General features: G+C 35.6%; 1 protein-coding gene across 1 annotated transcript in view; it reads right to left on the bottom strand.

Annotated features, from left to right (window-relative positions):
• Window positions 1-19,638, bottom strand: part of LOC149779523 (ubiquitin carboxyl-terminal hydrolase 40-like) — a 110,994-nt gene that overhangs the window by 69,323 nt on the left and 22,033 nt on the right. The window contains exons 8-11 of the mRNA XM_089940232.1: window positions 18,453-18,509; window positions 15,607-15,732; window positions 13,911-14,051; window positions 985-1,053 (exon numbers count right to left, since the gene is read on the bottom strand). Coding sequence (XP_089796358.1) covers window positions 985-1,053; window positions 13,911-14,051; window positions 15,607-15,732; window positions 18,453-18,509 — 393 coding nt within the window. The remainder of the gene's footprint in view (window positions 1-984; window positions 1,054-13,910; window positions 14,052-15,606; window positions 15,733-18,452; window positions 18,510-19,638) is intronic.

Consider the following 19,638-nt stretch of genomic DNA (forward strand, 5'->3'; position numbering starts at 1 on the left):
TGATCTCTTCCCCAAAATGATAATACTTTTTTGTGCGCAAAGTGCAGAGAAAAAACTGCATTTGTGAACTTGCATTACCATAATGGTAAAATATTTTTTTAAAAAAAAAATAGGAAATTAAACCTCATTCACAAGTAAAACCTGAGAACTAAGTGCAGTAGGCCAGCAATGGTCACGAGTCACATTTATAAAAAATACAAATTGTAAAGCTGAACACATGTACAATTTCATACCATTTTAATTTCCAGCTAATAAAGCAGACATTATTTACTGGTAACATGTCCAATAATGTTTATTTTGGCATAACACTTCAAGAACCTGGTGATATTGTTAAATTTTAGAAGCTACGCCATGATGGTATTATATTAAAATTCATACATTAACTCTTCCCCCAAATGATAATAAACGTTTTACACACTACATGTATTTCTTGTACTTAAATTTTTTTCCTGGTACGAGAAATATACACATACATGTATTTCAAATTTCAGGAACCACACCACGATTATATTAAATTGGAATTCATATGCGATCTCTTCCCCATAATGATAATAAATGTTTTATTCACTATTTCATGTACTTTGAACAAAAAATATTTTTTCATGTGCAAATGAACATATAAAATTTCGGGAGCCAAGCCACAACTGCGTTATATCCAAATTCGCTATATATATGAGGGTTAATATCTTTAAAAAGTGTAATTAAAATGGCCCATGTGTACTGCACGCAAAAGAAGTGTTGTCACAAAAATTCTACATGCTCCATTTCAGAAAAAAGTATCAGGGATGGGAGGATACCCAATTTTACTTTAGGTTTCACAATAAATCTTTAATAATGTTTGGTGTGAATGCATTCTGCAAAACTGAGTTTTACACCCATTCCACAAGGAAAAAGAAAGTTGCAATCTGTCCCCCACTGTTACTTTTTTCCATGAACAGCCCTATGTCAATTTGGTAAGGTCTTCTGTGCATTTAATAGGAATACCTTATTGATGGGGCCATAATGCTTCTTGTACCTTTTGTTCCAAGACACTCCAGTCTCATTCATCAGTTCCTAAAAAGATAAATAAAAAAATAATTCAAGCCAAAATGTAATCCCATAATTTTTGTTAAGTATTAAATGACAATAAAAATAATTTGCCTGTGTAAAATATTAACAATATATCATGAATAAATCACAGAATATTAACAGCCAACTGAATTTGGAAATCTGAAGACATGTTGCTGAGGTGGACATGCAATATAGCTGTCCCCATTGTGTTCTTCCATAATCATGTGCCACCACATGATGTCAGCATGGGCTCCGATCTCTGCTATATATGTCTCCAGTAATACTGATCAAGACACATCCCCATACCAAGTTTTAAGATGCCAGATATAACTGTATGTGCACAATCACCAAAAATTTCAAAATTGTTATGCAATGATATTTTTAATTGTATTACAGTCCTACTATATTACAGTGTATTTCAGTGTACAGTGACCTTATCAAGTCATTCAGCAAAAGTAATAGATTTATACCAAAATGTTGACTTTTAACAGTTACATATGAAACCAATTTTGTATGCAAACTGTTTCTTCAACAATACTTAAATGATCATATCACTGTATGTACTTGCTTATAATTGCAAACTGCAAAGACCCAGATCTGCCATCACATAATGAGCCAGCAGATCTGGGTTGGTGCAGTTCATTAAGATTTATCAAATGAATGAATAACATAGACCCTGATCTACAGGCAGATTATGCTATGGCAGATCAGGATCTTTGTTGTTTGGCTAGACTCATAAGATGGTACATATGGCAGATCAGGATCTTTGTTGTCTGGCTAGACTCATATGATGGTACATATGGCAGATCAGGATCTTTGTTGTTTGGCTAGACTCATAAGATGGTACATATGGCAGATCAGGATCTTTGTTGCTTGGCCAGACTCATAAGATAGTACATATGGCAGATCAGGATCTTTGTTGTTTGGCCAGACTCATAAGATGGTACATATGGCAGATCAGGATCTTTGTTGTTTGGCTAGACTCATAAGATGGTACATATGGCCGATCAGGATCTTTGTTGTTTGGCTAGACTCATAAGATGGTACATATGGCAGATCAGGATCTTTGTTGCTTGGCCAGACTCATAAGATAGTACATATGGCAGATCAGGATCTTTGTTGTTTGGCCAGACTCATAAGATGGTACATATGGCAGATCAGGATCTTGTTGTTTGGCTAGACTCATAAGATGGTACATATGGCAGATCAGGATCTTTGTTGTTTGGCTAGACTCATAAGATGGTACATATGGTATATCAGGATCATTGTTGTTTGGCTAGACTCATAAGATGGTACATATGGCAGATCAGGATCTTTGTTGTCTGGCTAGACTCATAAGATGGTACATATGGTAGATCTATGACCTTGCAAATCCAGTCTTTTGGAATCAACCATCTGTGTCTTTGGAGGGTGTGCATATATTATGAGTTGGTAAGTATTATCAAAGAATCACAATGGGTTTCGTTTTTCAAATACATTACACAATCATAATTCCTACAATGAACTGGCACCTGTTGGAGAAAAGTTTTATTCCCTTAAGATGTCCATATCTTCTGACCCAAAAATCCAAGAAGCAGCTTCAAATCTTGTCTGAGATATGGGTCGGGGTTAAGCATGTGGATATATTCCACTCACATTAATTCACTAGAAAATTTGAGCAACGGTTATCATATCATTGTGAAACTGCTGAAAGACATAGAAAGGTAGCCTGTTTACTGGTGCAATAGATCAAAATGAGTGATATTTGGATGAAATATCTCTAAGGCAAATGCTAGACAATGTCATATGCTCCATCCATCCCATGGATTGGTTAATCTCAGTAAGGGCACAGCTATGCTAAAATGCAATGCTAGTGTAGCTTGCTCTAACATCATGAACCAGTTTGCACAAAAATACTTCATCTGATCTTGGGTTTTAGTTCCTTATAAGCAGAGCAGGTAACCCTGCATACCCAGAATAATATTATTTGAGATTAGATATCATTCTTTACTTCTTTTTGAGGTAAGAACAACTGAGACCTCCTTCTTTAGAATGGCTTTCTTTATTTCAGGTACAACTTCAAATCTAGCATGATTATTTGTAGGCACTGTTGGGGCGAAGTGTCCAAAGACAAAAGTGGTTTCATGATCACACACTGATTCCCCCATAAGCAGTTGCCTATTCATGGTAAAAAAAAACAGCCCATCATAAGCAAAGTCAAACCACATGGTAAAAAAAACAGGCCATCATAAGCAAAGTCAAACCACATGGTAAAAAATAACAGGTCATCATAAGCAAATTCAAACCATATGGTGAAAAAAACAGGCCATCATAAGCAAAGTCAAACCACATGGTAAAAACACAGGAAATCATAAGCAAAGTCAAACCAAATGGTAAAAACACAGGCCATCATAAGCAAAGTCAAACCACATGGTAAATAAAACAGGCCATCATAAGCAAAGTCAAACCACATGGTAAAAAAACAGACCATCATAAGCAAAGCCAAACCACATGGTAAAAAAAACAGGCCATCATACGCAAAGTCAAACCACATGGTAAAAATAACAGGTCATCATAAGCAAAGTCAAACCACATGGTTAAAAAAACAGGCCATCATAAGCAAAGTCAAACCACATGGTAAAAATAACAGGTCATCATAAGCAAAGTCATACCACATAGCAAAAAACAGACCATCATAAGCAAAGTCAAACCACATGGTAAAAATAACAGGTCATCATAAGCAAAGTCATACCACATAGCAAAAAACAGACCATCATAAGCAAAGTCAAACCACATGGTAAAAAAAACAGGCCATCATAAGCAAAGTCAAACCACATGGCAAAAAACAGGCCATCATAAGCAAAGTCAAACATATGGTAAAAATAACAGGCCATCATAAGCAAAGTCAAACCAAATGGTAAATAAACAGGTCATCATAAGCAAAGTCAAACCACATAGCAGAAAACAGGCCATCATAAGCAAAGTCAAACCACATGGTAAAAACACAGGCGATCATAAGCAAAGTCAAACCACATGGTAAAAAAACAGGCCATCATAAGCAAAGTCAAACCACATGGTGAAAAACAAGCCATCATAAGCAGCTTTACAATCTGAGTCATATCACCACACTGTCTGCAGTGTGGCAGTTCATAGTGATGTCTAGCACTGAGGCATTATGCTACAGACATGTAGCATGATGTCCCACCCAGGTACATTATCCTGACACCAGGCCGACCAGTCCTAACACTAACCTCCTAATGGTGAGTACCATGCAAGGCAGCTGTTAGTACCATTTTTATAAGTTTTTGGCATAACTTGGCCGGGGTTTGAACCTGCAACCTCCTGCATTCGAGGCAGATGCCCATACCACTTAGGCCACTGGAGTGGTCAATTTATAGCAGGAAAATAAGTATCTTCTACTTAAACCAGTTAAACCCTGTGCACTTAATCCTGTCTATTTTGACGGCACCTAAACTTATAGGGTGAAAAAAAGAAGGCATATACTGCTGAGAAAAAGTAAATCATTGTACTGAACTTACTGTGATGAGGCCACCAATGAAAATAAAATTACATAAGCTATACTTGTTATGACCTGTAATAACAATTGACTAAAATCACAAAACAGAACAAGTACCGAGTTGAACTGAAGCACTGCAGACACCTAGGTAGGTATTCGCAATGACCACAACATGTATATTGTAAGATGAATTAGACAAATATTGCATAAATATTGGATCAAATGCAAAGTGACACAGACAGAAATATAGTTGGAATATACTTCCCTGCTATGAGAAAACTCCAGAGAATCACTAAATTATTGGAAAGGCACAAGTAAAATTAATTAGTGAGCTCTCAAAAGGAAAGCAAATTTTTTAATAAATTGTGTTTCTCCATGAATACTTACCCATCACATTAACATTAGGTGGGATATTAGCCAGCTACCTTGCAAATCCAGCCCTGTTAAGAGATGAAAATTGTCTCTTTCTGTCCATCTCATATGGACAAAGGGCAATAACTCTTGCCCATTATCTCCCCTTGCAACCACCTGGTGTCACTAGCATTTTAGCTGAGTGATATAATAACGAGGATGTTCACATGGTGGGATGGTTGGGAGGGATTTTAAGCAATGTGATTGGGTAAGTATTCTCAGAGAAACACGATTTGCTTAAAATTTTATGTTCTCCTTCAAATACATTCTCCAATCACATTAACTCATTAACCCCTGGCACCACATTTCTGCATCAAGAAGTAGTACTCTACTTCCAAGCTTGGTGTTGAGGCCATTTAAGATACACCAAAATGGGTGGCAATTCTGAAAAGTAGACAGATGTAGTTCTAATAACAAATAATCTGGAATTTCTACTTGCATTACAAAATACAGAGGGAAAAATATTTTTTGGACCCAATTATTTTACAAAAAAAATTTGCCCACTGCATACCTGTCAACTCCTTGAGATGAAAACCTGTAAGCCAGACCAATAAAAACCTTACAAAGATTGAAAAAAAAAACTAATACAAAAAATGCATTCATATGTTATAAAGGATCAACAGTGTTAAAACATCAAATGCCATAAACAAATTTTACACACATTTACATAAATTATTTACATTTTATCCTTTTCATTTTGAGTGTTTTGTAACACACATTATTATATGCAAAACATTCACCCTTGGCACATTTCAAAATGTAATCATCGGTTTTAAAGTCTATGCAGCAGGTGTCAATGTATATATATGTTGTTGTTGTTGTTGTTGTTGTTGTAGGGTTTAACGCCATTTTTCAGCACACGATAGGCTATACATGGCGGCCAGTAATAATGGTGGAGGAAGAACAAGGAAAATCCCCGGAAAGAACCACCTACCCTCAAGAAGCTACTGGCAAGCTTTCTCACATACCCACATTGTCCGAATCCGAGATTTGAACCTACGCAGACAGAGGTGAGATGGCAGTGATCCATAATGGAGAGCACTTTAGACCACTCGGCGTATATATATGTAAAAATGATGTTAGTGTGTCTGCATTCAGGGACTTCCTACAATTTGTATGCATTTTTTTCATCACAGAAAAAGATCTCTAACAGTCTGCATTGTTGTGATGCAAAAAACGAAAGTGTTTGCTACAAGTAAAAAAAAAATATGTGCAAGGTATTTTGAAAAATGAATTTTCAAGGTGTAATATCACTTTTTCGGATTTATCATGGTCTCATTATTACATATTTATATTTTTCTCCCATAAACCTGTAGTCCTACAATGTAAAACCTTGACCTGCTATTTATATTTTGGGCATTGAGGTCGTACTACCCAATAACGGGTGCTGTAAGGTGTTCTGATGTCAATAACATCGGAATGATAAGTCAATTTTCAGGAATATCTCACAAACTTGGCATCCCATATCTGCAGTTTTCTACAAATTAAAGTTATGTTTTAGTCAGACTTTACTTACACTGTCTTTTTCCTAAAAAATTCAAATTCCCACACAAGCAAATGGATATGTTTTCAAGTTCAGTGGCCAACATTTCAGTTGGCTGGAATGCAATGGCAGTTGGCAATACTGAAATCGGTTAAAAGGATCATAAGAATCTTGAATGAAACAAAGCTATCTAAACACTTTCTTCAATATTAATATATTTTTATTCGTTTCATTAAAGAAGGATACTTCAGCTTAACCAAATTTCAGCATTCCTGGCTTCCATCGCTTTCCAAAGCATATTAGAGTTATCCCCACATTAAAAAAAAATTCTGGCTCGTGCTCGATTTAAAAATAAAATTACGTCCAGGCTCCCAGTATTAACAAAAAGAAATTTGTAAAAGTTTTTTAAAAATTGTGAATTTTTATAAGAAAAAAATGAAATGTTGTATGGCCATACAGACAAATTAAAAAAAAAAAAAGTACAAATTATGGGTAAGCTGTACAAGTTGACAGGTATGCCATCATCAGAATTGTACGTTTCGTCTCCGGGTTTTAGACTTTTTGGCCTCAGTTCTAATGCAGACCTCTGCAAAAAGTAGGGGATTTTAAGTAAAAAAGTGGCCAGGACACAAAAATGATGGGTCCAATAAGCAAAAAAACACAAAAACTTGAACTTTTTCTGCACATGCACGAGCAAAAAAAAAGCCAATGCAAAACAACTTTTCTAACACAACTTAGCATCATCAGGTCAAACAAAAATCATTTGGATGCAGATTTTATTGGATGTATTTAGAAGCAGCCCCCAAAATGTGTTTCCTACTTGTAATTCAGGCAAATATGACAAAAATCTCCAGGGGTTAATGAGTTAGCATTAGGAGAACAGGTAAAAGGAGGAGGGAACGCCCAGCATGTGACCTCTATCTCAGGTATTCTTCTAGGGAATTATGGCTGGATTCCCCATGCCAACAACCCTTTCTCCTAATTACATAAACAACGCAGCCTAGGGTCACTTCATCTGTGCCCCATACACATGGTTAAGATAATTATTGAAATCTTCTTAACAACAAAATTTCACTGGTGAATCTAGCTAATAGGCTGTGTTGATTGTTTAATTGGGTCTGGTGGTATCTGGGCTGCCACCACTGGGTTTACCAGATTCAAGGTTTACCTCTGTCATGCAAAATATCAGAGATAAAAACATGAGAAGGTTTACTGCATGACATCCAACAGTTTCTACTATATCTTGGATCGAAATGTTACATTCAAACGCGAGGCTTGCGGAGATCGCTCTAATCTCATAAGCAGTAATTCTGATCTTGTAAGACCTCCGATTATGCTGAGAGCATAACATATTTAAGTCAGAAAGCAGGGGCTTGAGGGGTGATATTCTATTTTTTGGCTTTCACTGAAAGGAAGAGCCACTTGCATGAGACACAATTTGTCTCAGTGTTGCAAGTAGTTATTGAGTGTGCGAACAGGATCTTGTATGGCCGCTGTTCTCAACTTATCAATAGGAGACAGCAAGCAAACAATGACTCTTTGATTACAGACAGAGAGTAACCTATTTTTGGCTACAGAGCCTAGTTGTGTCAAGAGGACTGCCAAACCATCCGACCTTAACAGAAGATAGTTTGGGTCAATGGAAATGGCATGTAGCTCAACCACCCTGCATGCAGAAACTAAAGCTATCAGGAAACATGTTCTTTCTGATAATAACTTTTGCAAATTATTGGCTAAATGCTCAAATTTATTTGGATTGAGCCATGTTAAAACCCAGGACAGATTCCATTTTGGAAACAGAGATTTTAGTTGACTGAGATCAAAATTGGTTAAAAATCAGATAGATCTTTATCATGCCTGAAATCACATCCACCATGATACCAGAACGAGTCTGATATCATGGAGTGGTAGCCTTTGATAGTAATTGGGGCCAACTGTTTCTCTTTAAAGAGCCAGAGAAAAAAGTTGAGGCACTCAGAGGGATGATGTTATTGATATGGTGTCACTACCTGAAAACATGCCATTTTCCATCCTAGGCCTTTAGAGTGGAGGGCCATCTTGCTCAAGAGATTCTCTCCACAACTGATGGTTTAAACTGTTTGTCTCGCAAGTCTGTGAGGACAACAGCCAAGCTTGAACAAGACAATGGTCCAGGCAAGGATGGAACACCCATGACTGTGGTTGCTTGAGAAGACTTACCATATTTACTGCATATGTTGGGACAACGTATTTGTTGGGACACCATAACTTAATTTTAAAAGTAATTTTTTTGTGCACTGTATGTTCTGGGACATATTGCTTTTTGAGTCGTAAGTTGTTATATACCTTTTAAATAATTTGAAAATTACGTGTCAGAAAATGCACTCTGAAATTTTATTTTACAAAATATAAAACTGTGTACTTGAGATAAAACTCTTTAATCCACTGCAGCAGCATCTCATCAACACAACTCTTCTCCTGCACATGTACGATCCATTCTTTTGGTGCATGAATATTCTTTTTAGCTTTCTCATACCGTGAAAAATTGTTAGAGGCAACTGCAAGGACTAAAGACAGATTTTTTCAAATCTGCACAGTCTAATTCTCACACTTTTGACCCCCATCTTATCATCAGTCCGTCCAGTAATGCGATCAAAATATACTAGAGTTTCATCCAAGTTAATGATCATATTATCAGCAAAATCATCTGCTTCTCTTCTGGCCTTCACGAATTCATCTCATGATTTTATTTTCTCAATTTCTTCTGGGTGGCAATGGGTCATTGATGTCCATGCACAAAGCACTATACTGTGTCACTTTAAAAACTGTTAAACTGTTTCAATTTATTTTCAGAATTACTATGAATACCAGTGAAATGGAGCCAAAGTTAGCTTCTATATAATGGTCATCTTTGTATATTCAAAAAAAAAATCGGCACGCTTAAAAGAAGATATATAAAAATCGGCACACTTAAAATAATCCATAGTTGGCTTCCGAGGTCATCTTGATTTGCAATAAAATAATCTTTGCATTGATATCCTTTAGAAAAACAAAACAGCTTCAGAGTATCTAAAGTCGGCTTCTGAGGTCAGCTTGCTCTGTAATAAAAATAACCTTTGTCTCTGATGTCCTGTCGGTAAGTTCAAAGAAGTTTACTGCTCATTGCCAGTCGTGCTTATTCACCACCCAGACATCTATGGGCTTGGCATCTTTAGTTATAATTTATACAAAGGAACACTGACATCTGCAAGTAAATAGTAATGATACTTTTGTAACCCATGCTGGTGAAAAGATTGTCACTTGCACTCAAGTGAATGTGTTTTCAAATAATGATTATTATTTGCGAAATACTGTCATACAGTAGACCTGGATATTAATCAATCTTGGTTATTTTGCACCTAACACAGTGTCATGCATGAATGGCAGTTGTCTTCAATATATCGTTGATTATTTCCCTCTCATTTGCAAAATCATCTGCTTCTCTTCTGGCCTGCATGAATTCATCACATGATTTTATTTTCTCCAAATATTCTGGGCGACACTGGGTCATGTATGTCCGTGTAAGAAGCACTATATTGTGTCACTTTAAAAAATGTGCCATTGTTTCAATTTATTTTCAAAATTCCTGTGAATACTGGTGAAAAGGAACCAAAGTTTGTTTCCATATCTCGGCCGTTTTGTATATTGAGAAAAAAAATCGGCACACTTAAAAGAATCATTAGTCGGCTCCTGATGTCAGCTTGCTTTGCAATAAAACAACCTTTGTATTGAGATCCTCTATAAAAAAAAAGAAACATAGTCGGCTTCTGAGGCCAGCTTGCTTTATAAGAATAATAACCTTTGCCTTTGAGGTCCTGTCGGTAAGTTCAAGGAAAAAGTTTATTGCTCACTGCCAGTTGTGTTTATTCCCCATCCGCGCTTCTATGTGCTTGGCATCTGTAGTAATAACTAATACAAAAGAGCATCGATGTCTGCAGTTACACAGAAATGATACTTTTGTAACCCATGTTGGCAAAAAGATTGTCATTTACACTCAAGTGAATGTGTTTTCAAATAACGATTTTTATTTGCAAGATACTGTCATACAGCAGACCTGGATATGTTTCAATGTTGATTATTTTGCACCTAAGACTGTGTCATGTGTGAATGACAGTTGTCTTCAAGATATCAGTCAGTTATTTCCCTCTTCTTTGTGATTTTGATGGATCCAGCTCTCAGCTGGATAACATATTCAAACCTTTGAGCACATCCAAACACAATTTGTTTCTCAATGTTCATGTCAATGAACAACATGGTGTGTGTTATCAGTCATAAGTGATACAAGCTACAGTATGGAAGCCTACACTACATTTATGGGTTTCATGAATGTATTTTATTCTTTAATGCTCATGTAAAAAAAAGGAATAAATGATAACAATACAACGTTAGTTTCATTCTTGTTATTATCAAATAAGCATTTTGTTTATCTATTTTATTTCAACATGCATTGGGAGAAGCACAAATGCAATACCAATTTATTTAGTTTCTTAGTCTTGGGACATATGACCTTGGTGAAAAAAAGTTTCACCATAAGTTCTGAGTCAGAAAAAAAAATAATTATTTTATTGTGTCCCAATATATATGGTAAATAGTAGGTTGGCTAAAATCAACCTGGGCAGAATTATCACTAGATAAAGTAGACAAATAATCCAGTACTTGTCCCATCTCAGGGCTATCAGAATCATCTGGCATTCTGACCCCATAACTTCTGGATTATTTTTGGCACCAAGACCATGGGAGTGTAAGCAAATGCCCACAACCCCTCCCAATTGATTAACAGAAAGACCCTTATGTGTGAAGACTTTGACCTTTCCTGGATAGAGCATTGGTCAAGACATTGAGTCTATTGGGAATGTGTCTGATTTGTACAGTGATATGGAGATTGTTTCACCAACTGTGTATTGAGTCCTGATCTGTTTTTGCTTGCAGCTGTGGATAAGTCATACTAGTTGGCACTGATGACTCAATTCTGTCCATTTTTAAAATGTCAACATCTCTCCCATGTGGATAAGCAGTGAACATATGGAAGTCTGGAACAGCTGGTGTGCCTGGCATATGGTTGGCCTGGATGCTGGCATTATAAAAGACAGTCAAGCTGTAACCAGTACTGGCCACTCCAAAGGCCTGGCCGGATGGAGAGATTTTTCACTCAAATCTCCATCATAGTAAAGGTATGTCACTGATGGTATGGCTAAATGGACAGATCTGTCATTAAGATCATCATAAGTCCTAGGTGGTTGGGATAGATGGATGACAGATGATGGTGAGACTGTATTATGAACTGGATCCAATGGATCCTGTACAAACAAAATGCACCCAGACTTACATCCACAAAGGCCGTTGCTTGGACATGCAAGGGGACTTACACCCAGTGGGTAGCCTAAAAAGTGGGGGGGACACTTCATCAGAGACTTGAAAAAAGGTACAGAAGTGAGCATGGAAAAAAGAGATAGTATATGGTCTTATGTCAATAATTGCATCATTGTTTCCTGGACCATCTGTTTGAAGGCAGACAGTTGTACCATCTCAACATTATCCTCCTCCCCTGCTGCTGATGTTACTGTGGCTGACAGATGCAAGTGACAAACTTTGTGTTGGGTGTGACCCAGCATTTCCCACAAGACTCACAATGGAGGTTGACTCTGGATGTATACTGAGGACATCAATGTTATCTTTCCTTCCTTCCCTTTTGCTGCCTTCTGGACTACTGTAGCAAAGACTTCCTCTGTCCACGTATTACACATGCTGCATGGTGTAGATGATGTACACTTAGCACATACAATACAAGAGTCATAGATATCTTCTTTTGCTTTGAACATTTTGCATTTCATGGATTTAGCAGACAATTCTACTGAGGCAACACAAGAAGAGAAAAACAAAGCATAAATTACCAATTCACTATATTGCTAACTTGCTAATACTACTCCCTTTACTACCAGAGTAAGCAAAGATAGTGTTGCAATAACTTGTAAATCATAACATTTGTTCAGTGATAGCGTGTTAACATGTGGTCTTAAATAACCAAAGTCCATAAGGTGACCATGTCACTTAAATTTGGAAAAAAATTGTAAGTAATGTATACAACCTGTAGAAGAATGATTGTCCAACCAATAAGTTAAAATATAAGGTTGGATGTTCCAATTTTAACACTAAGATGGCTTGGATTGTCAGAGGTAAAATGTCCATTATTATCAGAAAAACTTAAAAACTAGCAACACCTGGCAGTTTCAAGGGAGGTAAATGGTAGAGTTATGGCCCTTTGTCTATATGAGATAGAAAGAAAAAGATGTGTTTGATCGTGTGCAGTCAGTTGTACTTATTGTTTTCACATACACCCTGATCACAGATTTGTTTCACCAATAAAAACTTCACTTTTGTGTGTTTAGTATAAAAGTATGAACACAGTGAAACCGATCATATAAGAATAACATTTATGCATAGTTTGCCATGTTCAAACATTTGCCAAAAGGACTTTGAACCCTACTTCACTTCAAACTATTTCTTTGCACTCCTGCAAATGTTTAAGCACAGCAAACCACACAGTATCCCAATGTTCAATCAAGCTGTTGGCATCACTCACTAACCTTCATTAGATAATGCTGGTTTTGTCTTGTGAATGGAGCAGTTATTTTGTTTTTAATGTGACAAATTGCCTGACAATTCAATACTGCTCACATGATAAAAGCCAATAACATTTGATGAGGGCTTTATGAAGCATCTTTAAATTTGATGTACAATATTTTACTATGAAAAGGGTTTTGTATGGTACCAGTTTCACCTATGCAACTAGTGCAGGCAAGAGAGAGAATTTATTACACCACCAAAATTTTATAACCAAGTGAACTTTTACATCTATATGAAGAAAAAAATTGCAAATATAAATATTATCAAAGCATAACTGATAAGAAATGAAATAACAAATCCTCTTGATATCTAATGATTTTAAAATCAGTAATGCTTTACTACTGCTAAAATAATGGAATATTTATATTAGACAAAGGAATGTGTTTTTTTGAAGATTAAGATATACTTGTGTGTGTGTGTGTATGTGTGATTTGAATTTTTAACATAGCTTAATATAATTTCAGTCATATTGCTCTCATATCTGCAGTGTGGCAGTTTATAGTGATGTCTAGCACTGGGGCATCATACCACAGACATCCAGTCACATTATCCTGACACCAGGCTGACCATTCCTAACACTAATCTCTTAATGATGAGCGCCTAGTGAGGTAGATGCTAGTACCATTTTTATAAGTCCTTTGTAACACTCAATTGGTGTTTGAACCCGCAACCTCATGCATTCAAGGTGAATGATCTAACCACTATGCCACCGGAGCAGCGATAGATTAAGAGAAACATTTACATTAAAGTTGTAATATCATCAACATTTTGAGAGTCTTTAAACTGCAAACATTGATTACATGATTGAAAAATCGAGAATTTACTTACAGTACATAATTTATCTACAGGCATTGCTTTCTCTTTATGTCGATCCAATAAAATCCGCAGTACATCCACTGGTGAATCACAGTCAATGAAATCCACTTCTCCTTTTGAAGGATCAGGTGCAACCTGGACCTCCTCTTCTTCCTATAAAAAAATATGGTATCTTCCAGAAATAGGGGTTAAATGAGCATTGGCCAATCAAGACAAAATGGAAAGGGCCCAAGACCAGGAGTACGGGGACTGTCTGGTCCAAAATGAGAACTGTGTCACTCAGACATTCTGCATGGCCGTCAAAGCAGGCATCTTAAAAAAGTCTTGTTTTTGCTACTCCTTTAAGTGGATGGTGATATCAACATTAGGTTCACACTAAACAACTTCTTATGATGTCTACTTGATACTGAATAAAAATGGTCTGTCTTCCATTATGGCCACCATAGCAGCCATCTTGAAAATCTTATCAGAGCAACTCCTCCAGAATGGAATGTCATATTGGCATGAGGTTTAAGACTTCATACGATGTCTAGCTGGTCCTGAATGAAAATGGTGCTGACCAATGTCTGATATGGCTGCCTAAGCAGATCTCTTGAAATTCTTTTTATTGCTGCCTGCTTTAAAATGATTTTTAAATCAAAATGGAGTTTTCACAAAGGACTATTAGTGATGTTTAGTTGGTCCTCAATGAAGGTAACAAAGATATGGCTGGCAATATGAAAATCTAGCTGTCACAATGCTTACTAAACAGAAAGTTGTTTTGACCTGGGATTTTCGCCAGAAGACTTCTTATGATCTTTAGCTGATCATAAATGAAAATGGTGCATATTTAACATTCAGTATGAAAATTTTAACCTGAATGATTTTTTTTATACTAAAATACCTGTTACAACATTCATGAAAAAGGAAAAAGGGGAGCAGGGACAACAAAAATGACTTAAATATTTTAATGCAGTAATTGAATGTACTACCTGAGCAAGTGCTTATTAAAAAATTACTTTCCACAACTGACTAATAAAACATTTTAAGGACACTCCATTAAGTGAGTGCTATTAATTAATAATTACCAAAGTGAATGAACAAATGAGAACTAAGAATCTAGAACCACAAAAGGGAAATAATACATACCCAAGGCAAAAATATAAATAAGTACTGCTGAAGCAAATATTTCAAAAACATAGTCGGAAACTACCATACATCAGGATTTACGTAACCTAACACCAGGTAAGATAAAGGGATACAAAAGAGAAGAGCACTGCTAGATGAACATAATGCAATCAAGTCCCTAAACTATCAAGACAGCCAAATAACCAATCCAATTCTGACTATAGGACTCTAGTAGAGGTGGGTCTCTAAAGTTCCCATAGAAACAATGTGGGCATATAAGCTGTATATACTTTGCAGAAGCTTTTTCATGTCGTGCAGGAACAGATGCTTGAATTTATATGCAACTGAAACAGCTTGTTATATATGTATTCATTTTGAAGGTTTAGAAATATAAATAAGCACACAAGACCATAAAGGATCGGTTTGTAAGAGATATCCAAAATTTCAAAAGATGAATACAAACTGTAAATTGGCTTTGTATTTCAATCGATTTATTAGTAATGATCAGACTGTTATCGCTAAGTTGCAGTGAGGTTCTTTTTGTGCAATTCATAAGTATTCTATATTAAGTAACACTGTATAGTTTAGAATATATACGTACTGGAGGAACCCATTTGCCCAGGTTGTCAACATCTCTAATGTAAGCAAAGTAATGGCCACCATATGCACTTCCCCTGTGAATCACAACAGAAAACAGTTGATATTCTGTGTCTTTGTCACTGTCACTCTGAAATGGAAATTTGTTTTACAAAAGTAATAACAGCAAAGGAAAAATCTGTTTTTGTAATTCCATCATCCATTTAGCCAACTGTTTCATTTCTGATTTATATAATCTTGAGTTGGTAACAGAATGTTTCAAACAATCAAAACATTTATACACATGAAAAAATACAGACATTATTTGATAATTTAGTGTAACAGTAAAAGGCAATCTGATGAAATATTTTTCGACTGGTATCTGACTCTCATTTACCATATATACTTCCTTATAAGTCAAACCAAACTGCAAACAACAAAGATCCAGATCTGCCACAGCATGATGTGCCTTCAGATCAGGGTCTATATTGTTTGTTCTTGTGATTACTCCTAATAAACTGCAGAGACCCTGTTCTGTAATGGCAGATCTGGGTCTGTGCAGTCTGCTGTTGGACTCATAAGTGAATATATATAGTAGCTTTAGTCTTCTATTATTTACTGAAATTTTCTTTGATAATTTCAAAATTCTGTCCAAATACATTTTGGAACATTTTTCAAAGACAACTTTAACATCTGTAATCAAACAAAAAAAATGACAGTGACTAGTTTTCTTCAAGGCAGCTACTGCCAACGTCTCAAAAAGGTCATCACTTAATCAAAGAAAAGTTTGTGCCACAGATATGAAAAGAATTCTGCAAATTTTTACATTTCTCAAAGAAAACATTAAGTCTATGAACCGTGCAAAACATCTACATCATGCAGAATAAATTAATATAAATTGCTCTTTTCTACTCGATATCAGATGCTCATTAGAAGATTGCATGTGAAATATCATAAAAAAGAAAGCACAAGGCAAACTTTACATGTTGTTTTGTGGTCATCAAGGGTTTCTAATAACTGGGGCCCAATCCGAGCTATTAAAATATATTCAAGAAAATTGATAATTAGAAACAACATTTCTTCTTATTAAAATGTTTACAAATTGTGAATTGTATATCTAATTACTATTATGAAAAAGAATACTGTTTTCTCACAGACTAAAATGAGTTACTATACTAAAAAAAGTCAGTTATAAATGAACAAAGTTCTCTATAGATCTCCAATTATTGAATAATAACCAAATAATACGGCCATGCTGATGGCTGTGAAAGGCAAATTATGGGTAATTTGTATGAATTTACCTAATACTATGCACGTAATGGGGCACATTATGCATTTTGTTTCTCCAAACATCAAAATATGCTGATGTTTCCTGATTAATAAAATTAGTTAAAGTTCTATTAGGTTGAAACCTGTTCCAAACATTGGCAGTAGTCATCTGGAACAAATGCTATCGTTGCCACTCTTCTATCTAACAAGAATAGACAAGGAACTCCTTTTTTTGTCAAGCTGCTTCTTTCAGAAAGCAAAATTGTTGCTGTTTTGCATTTAGCACCATTTTCAACACACGATAGGCATTACATGGCAGCCAGTATAATTAGTGGAGGAAGAACCACATAAAAAAAACCCCAGTAAGAACCATTGACCTACGAGAAGCTACTTCAAGCCTTCTCACATTCCCCCATTAGTTAAGCTCAAGACTTGCTCCCACGCAAAAAGATGTGAGATGGCAGTGATTGGTAAAGATAAGTGCATTAGACCACACAGCCACCTGGGGCCCCAAAGTGTTGTTTTTGTTGTTGTAGGGTTTAATGCCACTCGGACACTCGGGGCCCCGGCCCAAAGTGAAAATGTAAGGTTGAGTTTCATCTATAACACTATCCTTAATCTATGTATGAATAAAAGTAGATATCGATGGATAAAGAGACCAAAGTGATTATTGTTAAACACTCACCATAACAGGCTTGACAAAATGTTACACCCAAAAAACAATCAAAAATGTATCTGGACTACAATTTGTATCTCTAATATAAAAAATTGATTTATTGCTTAAGGATGCATTTATGCAAATTTCACAGTTAAAAAAAATGTAGTCCCTTATACCATTAATGCAACCTAAAACTATATTATATTAAACTAGCTGTCATAGTAATACAATGAAAAAGCCACCAAATTTTCAACTGCCAAATCTGTAGTTTTTAATTTAATGAGCTACCTTTGCCAGATTATGTCAATTTCAAGCACCAATATATCTTGACAATTGGTTTGATTTGTTGCTCAACATTCTAAATCCATCTTCTATCCCTAAATGTTTCAAAAACGTGAGATTTTTACTGTCAAGTGAGACAGGTATGCATGTATATCACACAATTCCTACACTATTTCTGAGAAAGATATTAAACTGTTTTAGGAACTGTATTTATCCTCTTGGGACAGAGCATGGGAGGGGGCATATCTTACCAGGTATATAATTGTCTAGAACATAAAAGTATTTGGGTGGGGGTATTGTCAATCAGCTACACTTAAAACCAAACCTGAAACCTTTGGTTATGATTGAGGGGAAGCTGTGTACAACTAAATTGTTTAATGTTTAACTCTTTATTTTCATTGAAAACTACAAAATTCAATTAAACTGAATACTATTTTATCTATTTATGAATCCTAATTTTTCACTAAAAAAATTAAATTAAACAAAACTCATATGAAATCGTGTCAGGCTGGTGGATACCTCTGTGTGTGTGTGTGTGTGTGTATATATATATATATATATATATATATATATATATATATATATATATAGGATAAGTAAGAAAATTAGAAAAACAAGGGTCGGTAAAAGACTGTAGGAAACTATTTATTATTTTTACTTACCTTTTCATAGAATGGTGCCATGTTGATAGCTGTAGGAAATGTATACTTTCCAGTTTCCTAAAAGAACAAAACACTGCCATTAACATGGCAATTGACATCTGCAACCTTCCTTGTAAATGCTGGAGGAATGGGGACTGAGTATAATACAAAGTCAATCATAGATAGTACCTCAGAAATATATGACAAAATCTTTACTTACACTGAAGTTATCAATGATGTGGATAAAAAAGAGGCTTCATATCAAACACAAGCGACTTCCTGTTGGTTGAGCTTGCCTTTTATTTAGTGAAATAAAAAAATGTAATGGTATGGATTATCTTGGGTGTTTATGGGCATGTACATAAAGATAAAAAGACATACATGTCAATGTGATTGGTGTATCAAACTTCAACATCTTGGGATGAATGACAGTTGAAAACAAACAAATATATTTTAGGCTTCACAAGCCATTAAAAGTCAATCAAGGGCCATAACTTTGTTAAGTAACAAAATATTGTCCAAATCTGATAATCAGGTTCCAATGTTTTCCATTAGTAATAACTATGCTAAACTTATAAAGGGCCATAACTCTAAGAAATACAAGCAGCTGTGCAAGAACTGATAATAGTGGCAATAATTTATCTAGATAAAGCTAAAAGCATATTGAAGCTATATTCAATATCCAGAGTGTGGGACAAAATGGAACTGAAATAAAAGGAAAAAAATCCCAAAACTGTACACTGAGGTTAGTCTGAAGTGTAGATAAGCTCATAATCAAACACATCCAGCTGTTACTACCATGAAGTTTTTCATCAACTTTGATTCAAATCTAATAATCTATGCTGATGATAAAGCATTCCAAAGGTTGATGGATGCACAGAATCATGGATTGATGCATGGATGGACACACAAATTGAGAAAAATACTTATTCATATAATACATAAAATAATAGAAATATTTCATTTATTAACACCATACCCGAGTGTTTTGTGTATCCAGCTTTGTACCATGAATAATAGAACCTGCCAGGGTTTAAAGAACCAGCAGCTGAGGGTCCCCATACCTGCCAGGACCTAATGCACAAGCAACTTTGGGTCCCCAGACCCTCTAGGGTTGATACATCTGAGACTCCTAGACCTGCAAGTGCTTGATGCATCTGCAGCTGATTGGTCTATCCTCTCTGTTCTACTTATGACTTCAATTAAA

The sequence above is a fragment of the Sinohyriopsis cumingii genome, chromosome 17, assembly GCF_028554795.1.
Source record: "Sinohyriopsis cumingii isolate HCF-2022 chromosome 17, ASM2855479v2, whole genome shotgun sequence".
Lineage (NCBI taxonomy): Eukaryota > Metazoa > Mollusca > Bivalvia > Unionida > Unionidae > Sinohyriopsis > Sinohyriopsis cumingii.